This window comes from Juglans microcarpa x Juglans regia, chromosome 1S, assembly GCF_004785595.1.
Source record: "Juglans microcarpa x Juglans regia isolate MS1-56 chromosome 1S, Jm3101_v1.0, whole genome shotgun sequence".
Lineage (NCBI taxonomy): Eukaryota > Viridiplantae > Streptophyta > Magnoliopsida > Fagales > Juglandaceae > Juglans > Juglans microcarpa x Juglans regia.
In genome coordinates, this window is record NC_054595.1 from 4,021,234 (window position 1) to 4,032,879 (window position 11,646).

Here is an 11,646-nt window from a genome sequence, read left to right on the forward strand (position 1 = left end):
AGATTTTTTTTTTCCTGATTTTGTTCAAAATAGAGTCAAAAGTTGAGATGATGAGGTTACTATAGGAGAGGGGGCCACCAAGATAGACAATAGGAAACTTAACCTTTTTGAAACCCATGGTAGCTCTAATGATATTCTTTTTGGTGCTAGGAGCATTCTTATGCAGAAGAAACTCACTTTTAGAATGACTGTTTTTTGTCCCGAGATATTCTCATAATGAGTGATGAAGGTCATAATGGCCTGAAGACTTAGAGCCATTGGTAACAACCAAGAGATCATTTGTAAAAAGGATGTGAGTAATAGGGTTCCACCCACAAGATACAACGTAAGGAGTGATATGACCATTAATCATAAGCTGATGGAGGTCTCTACTTTAAGGTTCTTCACTTAGAATAAAAAGGAAATGGGGTAAAGGATATTCTTGTCTAAGACCTCTACTAGCGGTGAAGTAGCCCGCATGGTACCGTTAAATCAGATAGAAAAAGTAGACTCCGGAAAACAAGCCTGAAGAAGAGAGGCTACACTCACACTAAAGCCAAAAGTGGACAGAACACGAGAAAGATATGCCTAATTGACTATATCATATGCTTTGGCCATGTCAACTTTAAGCATAATATTATTAGCACGAATTTTCTTAGCCATGCTATGAGTAAAGTTTTGAGCTAAAACAATACTATCAGATATAATCCTACCTTCAACCAAAGTACCTTGACGCCAAGAGATAAACTTGGGCATAATAGCAGCAAGACAAGAAAGATTCGACTACTTTGTGCTAAGGATGATTTACACATATATGTTATTTTATCCATCAATTTTAGGAAATAAAGTGATGAAAGTGTGCTTGTAAGATGAGGAAAATACTCCCTTGGAAAAATTTGACCACAAATTCAAGAAGATCATTACAAATAATAGAGTAACAGGAAATGTAGAAACACACACACACCCACATTGTTTTTGGGTTCTGGTTGTTAGGGTCATTTGTTTGTTTTGTTTATTCTTTTTTTTGGATACTTAGGTGGTCTTTCTAGTTTTATTTGTAACCTCAAGTGTCTTTTTGTAATAATCAAGGTTTTCTCCGCCAAAAATAAGGATTCTCAATAAATTTGGGTCTCTCTTGGACATGGGACCCTATATAACCCTTTAAAAAAAAAAAAAAAACGCACACACAAGATCAGATCTGTTGGCGTATAAAACATTATTACGAGATATCACTCAAATCAGATCATTAGGACATTAATCCCAATATAGTAGCTACAAGCTAGCCTTATTTCACATAAACATTAATTTGGCCAGCTGATCGGTACTGTAGAAAGGTGAGAGAGCATACATGCAAGATCTTCCAGATCTATACTCTTAAGTGCAGGAAATTATATTAATTGATCGAAGAAGCAAATGGGTTGAAGCAAATCACGGGAAGGCATTTGAGTGGATGAGCCAAGTGCATAAAAACTCCCTTTCCAAGTTCCATATTTACCTTCACCTTGTTTTCATGATCTCCACCAACCTTCCAATCAAAGCATTGAACCATGGCTGCCACTGCAGTATGCATCATGATCAACCCCAACTTTCCACCAGGACAAGCTCTCCTTCCCCCTCCAAAAGTAAGAAAATTTGAATTTTCTCCAACACTCCCATCTTCATGTTCTTTAGAGGAAACCAAGAACCTTTCTGGCCAGAACTCGTTTGGATTGTCCCATAGCTCTGGATCTCTCATTATAGCATACAGATTGATTGCCACCATAGTATTCTGGGGCACGTCAAAGCCTTCTATTTTACAAGCTTGGCGGCATTCTCTTGTTGTCACAGGTAATGGTGGATATAGTCTTAGTGTTTCTTTCACAACTGCTTGTAAGTAAGGAAGATTTGCCACGTCTGATTCCTTAACTAATCTAGAACTGCCCACAACCGATTTGATTTCTTCTCTGAGCTTTCTAAATACGTTTGGATGATTGATGAGCTCAGCTAATGTCCATACAATGGCCTCCGATGAGGTTCCTGTGCTTCCCACAAAAATATCCTGGCAATAGGGTGGAATTTGAATTCATCATGAATTTCATTGCAGCTATTAGATCAATACTGTATAATTGAGATTTACTTAATTGAATTTTCACTTGAGAAATGTCTGAACTTATGAGTACTTTATATGCAGAAAATTATACATTACTACGTACTCTTACTGAATTAAGTACAATATATGCAAGAACTTACAAGTAGTAAAGCCTTGAGATGGGTTCGGGTCGTCTTGACCTCAGCCTTATCATCACTGTACACCTTCAACAACACATCCATCAAATCCTCATTCTCTCCCTTCCAACTTTGATCTTCATGCTTCTTTAATATCTTTTCCAAAAACTCGTCAAACCTCAGAATCACATCTATGACCTGACTTCCGTAAAGCCAGAAAGCCAATCTTTTTAGGGGCCCTAACACATCCCCAATAAAAATCTTCGACCCAACCTCAAAGTTCTTTTTGACCAACTCCCTAATCCTCTCAGCTTCATCATTTGTCTCTGAACACCTTGTACTCATGGCCATCCTGCATACAATGTTATTTGTAAGCTTCATAAGCTCAACACCCACATCAACAACATCTTTCTTCTTAGCACTCTCAAACACTTTATGCAAAAACCGGTCAAGTTCTTCCTCCCTGAGAGCCCGTGACCGTTCAAGTTGTCTGGTTGAGAACAGTTCATTCACGCATACTTTCTTGATGAACTTCCAATAATCACCATACGGGGCACTGAAAAATCCTGAGTCTCCATAAGGGATTTCATCGGCGAAAGCTAATTTTGGGTGTTGCGCAAAAGAGAGATCTTGGGTTTTGAATATCTCTTTTGCCGCAGAGGCTGATTGGACAACCATGCACCATCGAGAAACACCAAGGCGGAGACTGAAAATAGGGCCATATTTGGTGGAGAGGTTTTGCAATGATTCATGAAAGAATGGCCCAAGGAGGTGGAGGTGACCTATGAAGGGTATCATCGGGGGGCTCGGAGGGAGCTTGAGATTGGATGCTTTTGGCTTGGTTAACTTGTTGAAAAGGAATTTGAACAAGAATATGGTGGAGAGAAACAAGAGAAGAACGTAGAGGAAGTAGTGCTTCTGGATGTCATTCTTGATCATGGCCATCGAGGCTTGCTACTTGCATGTACTATAACGTAAGCCCCCAATGGAAATGGTACTAGCTATGTTCGCAAATTTATAGAAACACGCCAACAAAGCACATGAACTTTGCAGTCGAGGAACTTTGCAGCGAGGATGTCGTTGGAGAATTAGGTCAGTAGATACACGCCCATCTATATATTTTTTATTTGTATTTTGTTTTATAGACTACATTGATTAACCTATTAAATCGAACGGTAACTCAATTTTCACTAAATTTAATGACTTAACCTACCAATTTTCCATTTGATTATATCTAATATATGTTCAAACATTGATTAGCATTGACATTCGAATGTAGTTGTATGTTGTTCGAACGCTAAGTCGGCAAAATTTTGTGACTTAACACGTTAAATTGTCGTTTGACCATATATAATATTCATTTGAAAGTTTATTTTATTTTGTTCGAATGTTTTTCTTTTATGTTCAAACATTAATTTATTAGGGACGAATTTGACATATACGGTTTGAACTGTAAATACATTTCGTGAGTTTTTTAGAACGAAATTTAAATTTCAACCCTACATCTCATTTTTTTGGACAATTTTCATTTCGTATCAAACAAAAATCATCCAAAAAATGATTTGTCATGCGTACTTATCACGCTATATATTTTATATTATATTATGGTCAAAGATCAATTAAATCATTTTTCCTTCATTGAAAGCTTCATTGAAAGCTTTGTGTATATTTTACGATGTAACAATTCAAACTAATAAATATGGCTATTGCAATGTACGTGTTGTTAGGTTAGGTTTTGAATCTTAATTAATGTCACTCAAATGCGCCGTAACAAATTAGATGCTATATTGTACGTAGATATGTTAGCAGCTTGATCGATCATAGTGTTGTACGTTTCAAAGCAAAAATATTACAACCTTTCACACCCATGCATGCATGTGCATATGTTGTGGCTTGCTTTTGATCAAGAGCATTCCCAATAGATGATATAAAATATAGTTATTTACAAAATATGAAAAAAATTGTTAAAAAATGAGCTGCATTGGATATGCATGTTGTATTTCATCTTCATTTTCCATTTTACTATATTGATCTCGCTACATTTAGAGGACATTGTTAACACATGTAAAACATTTTTAATTCGTTTCTCTTTCTTGTTAATGCTTATTTCCCCACTGTTGAAATTTAGCATAATTTCATTTAGCCCGTGTTAATGTTTGTTTGGCGCAAGCTTTTCCTTTGTGTTGCCGTTGCGCCTGCAGAGTGAAAGTTCATTACCGATCTTTGTTGGTCCTCGATTTCTATTTGGCGTTCTTTCTTGGCCAGAAGCCTTGAAACATTGAGAAAATTTAGGGCGTTTGGGCCTCGGGATTTTGTGTGTAAATTAGTATGTGTGCTGCTTTTTTTTTTTTTTTCAATTAGAATAAATTAGTATATATTTGTTTGGCTAGTCTTACTTAGGCTTTGTTGGGTTGCTGAGTAAGTCTTGGAAAATTTCACTTACTTGGGTGGAAAAATAAAAAGACTGACAAGTGTTCTTTTTGTTAAAACTATTTTCAGAGTCCATTACCATTGATGATATTTGTTTGATATCACTTTTAAGGTGACGAAGATATTGAAGATGAGGAGATATTGTAAATATTAAAAGATATGAGAATATTGTAAATTACTAGAGAAAATTATATTTAGAGAAAATTATTAGAGAAATATTAAACTATTTTTAGAGAAAATATTTAAAATAAATAAATAATAAAAAAACATATTTAAATGATATAGATGAAAAATAAATAAGATGATGTAATATATATTGTAAAAGTTAATATGTAAAATAAAAATAAATAAATTTTCATAATATATTTTAAAGAATAAGATGGAAAAATCATTGAGAATTCTCTTAAATTTTATTTTATATTAATAAAAATGATAATTACATATTACTTTTTACAACACATTACATAATTATATTAAAAAAATAAAAAAGTGATTTTTCACACCACATCACTCTCTTATATTAATGGCTGACAGCGATAATTAGTACCTGCAGTACTATATGCGGCCTTTACGGCGCTATATCGATTTGCAAGGGTGAAGGTTTTCTTATTTGATGCTTTCTGCAATTAAGAGAAGATACATTTAATAATCATATTTCACTACATTAATATTGTGCATGAATATCGTCAACCTAACCTCTAATGCAATGAGATTCAAATGTTATATTTATTTCTTTAAATGAGAAGAAAAGCACCCGCCCCAACCGGCCTACAAATTATCTCCGTTGCTTGAAGAAGCTGCAACCTCCGTTTCTCTCCAATTAACGTGGCTTGCCGGCCGTGGTGATTTTTTATAGGAGAAATACTATTTATTATCTATACACGACTCACCACTATGTGATTTGTTATTTTTATCTTTTTATTAAAATATACATAATTTACATATCAATACGTGTGTATTTAAATAAAATGACAAAAATAATAAATCACATATTGGCAGTCAAAAATAACAAATCACAGTCATATAACATAATTTATATATCAATATTTATAACATTCCAAGATGTCCCAGCCCAGTGTTCATTGAAGGCCATAGAAATACATCAATGTTTGCATAGTCGGAAGGAGAAGAGGGTCGTCATTAGCATGCATATGCATATATACTGTATTGTTTATAACACATATATGCGACTAAAGTACTACATATACTCATACAACTTGGCTCCAAATTAAACTGATCTGCCCAGATGACCACCAAATAGCCTCTTCATCCACACATTTTAGGGCCTGATAACTGCCGGAAAAGGTAGCACAAAGATGTTAGCCCATAATTGAACAAATCAATTGAAAGCACTAATGTCCACAGATTTCCTGACATAAATCTCCCTTAATATAACTGGTGATGAACAAGAAATCAAAATCAATGTATATGATAAAATCCTCCACCAAAGCTAAAATCGAAGAACAAAAGTATTTTTGGTCTAAACGCATAGGAAGTACTGAAAGGCTGGCTAGAAACGTCCAGAAATGAAATCTGGACATAGTATGCTTGCATTCATTAAGTCAACCATGTATATATAGGGGTTGATCGTGCAGTCTCCCAAGCTAGCTCCACCCTCGGCTAGCTCAAGCCCTATATATACTCACAAATATAGAACAAATATATAATACACTCACAAATATAGTACAAATATATACACTCAGGCATATATAATATACACTCACAAGCAATTGATATGGATAAGGCTGCAATACATAAATTGTCCAAGAATGATAAAAAAACCCATTAAGCCAATACAAGATTTCCCTACAAAAGGTCAAAATAGCACATTCTTAGCCATTTACTGATTATTAGTATACACTAAAGTACACCACAAGGTAGAAGCCATATATATGCCTAATAAGAGAATCATAACAACAAAAGCCTACAACTGACTAAGACTAAGCATTTACAAAACCATATAGACATGACTTTACATAGAATGCAACATCAGCTTACCCTCTTCAAAAAGTTAATAAAGATACATGGCACAGTCAAATGGCTCCTTCGAACCCATTATATCTTTCTAGGATAACAAACAACATCTATTTCAGCTTGATCTTCATGTAAGCAACTTAAAGAGAAAGGAACTAAAATTGTAGTTTAATCAATCCACACTAAAGTTAGTAAAAGAATTAGGGGAATAACCCCACAAATAATAAACTCCAACTTTATTCCTTATAATTTATTCTAATGCCAACAAACAAGATTAAAAAAAAAATGATTCATATATATGAAAATAAATGTTAGCAAAGCCAGTAAAATCAAGAAAAAGGAGGATGTAGTAGACAAACTCTAGCAGGTTCTTTTGGCTGTCATTGAAGTATTGATTTGGATGGTTAATCCCAGCATCACATGATATGCCATGTATATCTTCAAACGTCAAGGTGCATGCCAACTGATAATGTCTACTTCACACTTTGTCCATTACATATTCAACTGCTCTGTTATTTAATCTCATTTTAGCGAGATTCTCTTCACTAAAATGTCGACCAATAGTAATACTTGTATAAACTGAACACTAATTTTCAAAACACTAACATGTACTAGGACACAATCATTTCAAGCAAACCAGATTTCAAAGTAGCATATAAAGTGATAAAACTCGTTACATAGCAATTAACAAAACTCAAAATCATTAAAGCAAAGTCTAGCATCACCACAGTATGCACAAGATCAACAAAATGGTGAAGGAGCTTTTTAATGCCATTCTTCCCGAGCTAAAAAAATCAGCCAATAACATAATTTGCATACATTTGTTACAAAAGTTCGAATCTAAATAAGTTACCAACCATTCCAGCACAAAGAAGCTATTAACAGAACAAGGCATCCATTTGAATCTAAATAAACTTACCAAGAGAAAATATTTTAGGAACACAAGTAGGAAAATATCTTTAAAAAAAAAAAAAAACTATTTTTTGTAAGTGATCTTTAAATAAATAATAACAATACTAATAATAGTAGTAGTATTTAAATAGCAAGATTACCTTCCATTAGAGTGACAAGAACACAAGGAGCTAAGCATGGCAGCTACTTTCAGCAATAAACCAACATAAAGAATCAAACAATGGAACATCCACAATTTGTGTAGTTTCAAAGCCATTTGTCATTTCCTATAAGCATTTTAGTCCAGTAAAACATAGACAACTTCCAGTCCAATTTGTGGCGCCCCCGACCCCCATGTACAAAAACTCGGGAATCGACACGTCTGGATGATGACAAAATAGTCACCCATTCTAACGATAGTGCCAAGTGTGTATACATGCAACAATGTACAAAAACAAAGTAGCAAATAATTTAAGTAAGTCAACTAAGTACCAGAATTGTTTAATATAAATTTACACAAGTAAAACGTTTAAAGAAAGTTATATAGTTATCCCGAAAAATATAATACAAAATCCAAATACATAAACGAGTGATCTTATATCATTTCTCTGGCAGAATCAAATCCTCAGGTTTAACCTCAGCATCATCTGCATCAAAATCTACGATACCATAAAACGGTACTGCAGGTAAGTAATAATCCAAACAACCCTCGATAATAAAAATGCATTAATGCAACCAACAATTATGCATGTATATGAAAAATGTATTAGACCCAAAACAACATTTTCCTTGAAAATGAATATTTTTCAACACACGCCAAAATCCCATTTTTGGCCTGAAATATTTCCATAAAAACATTTTCCCGCCATTTTTCCAGACAATGGCCCAAATCAATAATCCACCATTTTTCCTGAAAATGGCCCAATATCCATTTTAACCGTATGCACCATGATCTCCCCTAGGGATCATCCACACACCCTGGCTCCCTTCGTCACATCACGGGTAACGACCGTGCGAGTGACTTCGTAACGAGCGATGCCCAGTTCCGCGCCCGGCGCATTCATGGCCAAGCATCCTCTAGCCCGCGCCAGTAAAGGGGCCACATAGTCGGTACGAGAATGTTACCATCTCGTCCGATCCAGTTGTCGCCTAGCGGCAACCCAAGAGACGTCACTTAGTATATTCCACTCCCGAGTGACCAGAGGAGCTCTACGGAGATAATGCCTCATCTCGGCTTGGGGTCGTGATACACACGCACCCAAAAACCATTTCTTACATGAAAATCTAGTTTTTAAATATACAAATGAACATTATGCAATTATGCAAAAACCCAGTTTTCATTTACGAACATAAACATGCGTGCAAATATGCAGTGTACATGACACGATACAAATATCCAACAACCAACAAATCACAACATAGTCCAGTCACACAAACAACTCCATCCTCCAATTCAACCGACCCTCTTACTCCTCGGTCTCAGTCCGACACAACCAACTAATTCACAGTAAAAATGAGTTAGTGCAAAAATACATTTAAATCTCAAAAGTTCTTTGGAAAAATACTTACAGCGCTATAATATACGTTTCGAATGATCACGAAGATGCTATAAGTGGCGACACATCAATGTAACAGTGAGAAAATGCACAAGGCCGTGGGTCTCAAAATGCTAGATTTTAAATGGAGACAAACAAAGTTTTGAGATTACAAGGGAAGGGCTTAGGGATGTTGGTGAAACTAATGGTGGTGGTGGTGGTTGGCTGTGGGTGGCGGCGTAGGCGGCGGTTGAAATCCAAAAAATTCAAATCAGAAATGGAGATGAATGGACTTCACTAGTGGCGGATCGGAGTTAAGGATGGGTGGGTTAGGTAGTTGGGGGTGATGTGGTGAAGAGGTGGTGGCCAATGGCGGCGCGACGGCGGTGCGCGAGTTCAAACGGTGCTGCGGCTTGAAGCCGTACGTGGGGGCTCACAGCTACACGAGATGGGCTGAAAACTGAGGGGGAGGTCGCCGGCTGGTGGGGAGACGGTTGGGAGGGGCGGTGATGGAAATTGGTGGCGCACGGCGGCGTTATGGAGGACGACGCACGGACTGGAGGAGATAAAGGAGTCGCGCGGGAAGAGAGAGAGAAAGGAGAAAAGAAATGAAGGAAAAAAAAAAGAAAAAGAAGAGAAGAAGAAAAGAAAAAGAGGAAAAAGAAAAAAGGAAAAAGAAAAAGTGAGGGAAAGAAATGAGGTCCAGTCCTTACATCTTTGGGTCACAAAAATGATCCAACGAAAAGGATTTCAAAACAGCAAGTTAAATAAAATAATTTAAACGTAGTGATTAAATAAAAATAAAATAATTAAATCCAACAATAAACTAATTTAAAATAAAAAGCAATTTAAATGCATAACAATAATTAATATTAAGAAAGCATGTCAAAATAATTTTCACAAATTAAAAAAATCATAAAAATAAACTAACGAAAAATCTGATAAACTTAAAACAAGAGAACCAATATTTAAATTAATAAAAATAACTCTTCAATTAAAATACACTAAAATTTGGGGTGTCACATCTTCCCCCTTAAATAAAATTTCATCATCAAAATTGACAAGGTCAAACATTAAAGCTAGGACAAGAATAAGATTTGACTAAGAGCAGACTTAAGAAATATACCGCCAAGGTCAATCAAACAAGTACGGATATTACTCCCTCATGTCGGCTTCTCTCTCCTAAGAGAAATCTTGAGCCAACGGATCGCCCCATGACACTTTCACCAAAGATATCGTCTTGGACCTTAGCCTTTGCTCTTTCCAATCCACATTCTGCGTCGAGGCAACTTCATAAGTAAGGTTAGGCTGAAGTTGAATGCGTTCTGGGTCGACAAAACGTGGTTCTTGCTGTCCAAAACTCTTCTTTAATGACGACACATGGAACACATCATGAACTTCCCCAAAATAGTCCGACAATGCAACTTTATAAGCAACAAGCCCAACCTTCTCCACAATCGGAAAAGGGACAACATACCTCGGACTAAACTTTCACTTCTTACCAAAGCGCTTAACGCCTTTTACAGGAGAGACCTTGAGATAAACCCAATCACCTACCTCAAAGGATAAGTCTCTTCTCCTCGTATCAGCATAACTCTTCTGATGACTTTGTGCTTCTGCCGTTTTAGTCCTTATAACCCGAACTTGATCTTTCATTTCTTGAATTATCTCAGGTCCAATTAATTTACTCTCGCCAACTTCATCCCAACACAAAGGTGATCTACACTTCATTCCATACAAAACTTCATACGAGGCCATCTGAATGGAGGCATGAAAACTGTTATTATAAGCAAACTCTATTAGCGGCAGATGATTCTCCCAACTCCCCTGAAATTCCATGACACAACCCCGCAACATATCCTCAAGAGGCTGAATAGTGCGCTCTGATTGACTATCGGTTTGAGGGTGACATGCAGTACTAAACTTCAATTTAGTGCCTAAAGTTGCCTGCAAACTCTTCCAAAAATGGGACGTGAACCTCGGGTCCCAATCCGACACGATACTTTTGGGTACTCAGTGCAAATGCACTATCCCTTTGACATACAACCGAGTCAGCTTTCCCAAAGAGTTGATATTATTGATAGGCAAGAAATGATCACACTTGGTCAACCGATCAACAATCACCCAAACCAAGTTTTTTCCACTAGGAGTTCTTGAAAAACCCAATAATTAATAGCTCCATTCGATAATCTGTACTAACCTCAATCAACTCTTGCAGTATAATTTCCAAACCTTTGTTGTATACTACACTTAGGTAACCTAATGGCCACTTCCAAAGTTAACTATCAATAACATAATTGCTACAACTGAATGATTAATCTCCAACTACAAGTATCGTCTTAAAAATTCAAATCACCACTAATTCCTCAAAATCAACATAAAATTTGAACTCCTAATTACAACCAAAATATCACGCTCCTGCTGTGCACTCTGATAATTCACCACATGCATAAAATTTGTTCTCATAAAAAGACACCATCGAGTACAAGGTGGCTCCATACCTACTAACCAGAAAACTCTTACCACATTTTGATAGAAAATACTCTCTTTCCCAAAACCATGAGTTATCACTCATATTCCTCAATTAACTTTTGCTGCCTTGATCAAAATCAATATTCCACAAAATACATCC

General features: G+C 36.1%; 1 protein-coding gene across 1 annotated transcript; it reads right to left on the reverse strand.

Moving 5' to 3' along the window:
• Positions 1–1,243: 1,243 nt before the first annotated feature.
• LOC121245762 (cytochrome P450 705A12-like) lies at positions 1,244–3,187 on the reverse strand. Its single transcript, XM_041143618.1, has 2 exons — positions 2,209–3,187; positions 1,244–2,017 (listed from the first exon to the last, which is right to left on the reverse strand). The coding sequence occupies exons 1-2, from the start codon at positions 3,127–3,129 to the stop codon at positions 1,373–1,375; spliced, it is 1,566 nt and encodes a 521-aa protein (XP_040999552.1). The 5' UTR covers positions 3,130–3,187; the 3' UTR covers positions 1,244–1,372.
• Between the last annotated feature and the right edge of the window lie 8,459 nt (positions 3,188–11,646).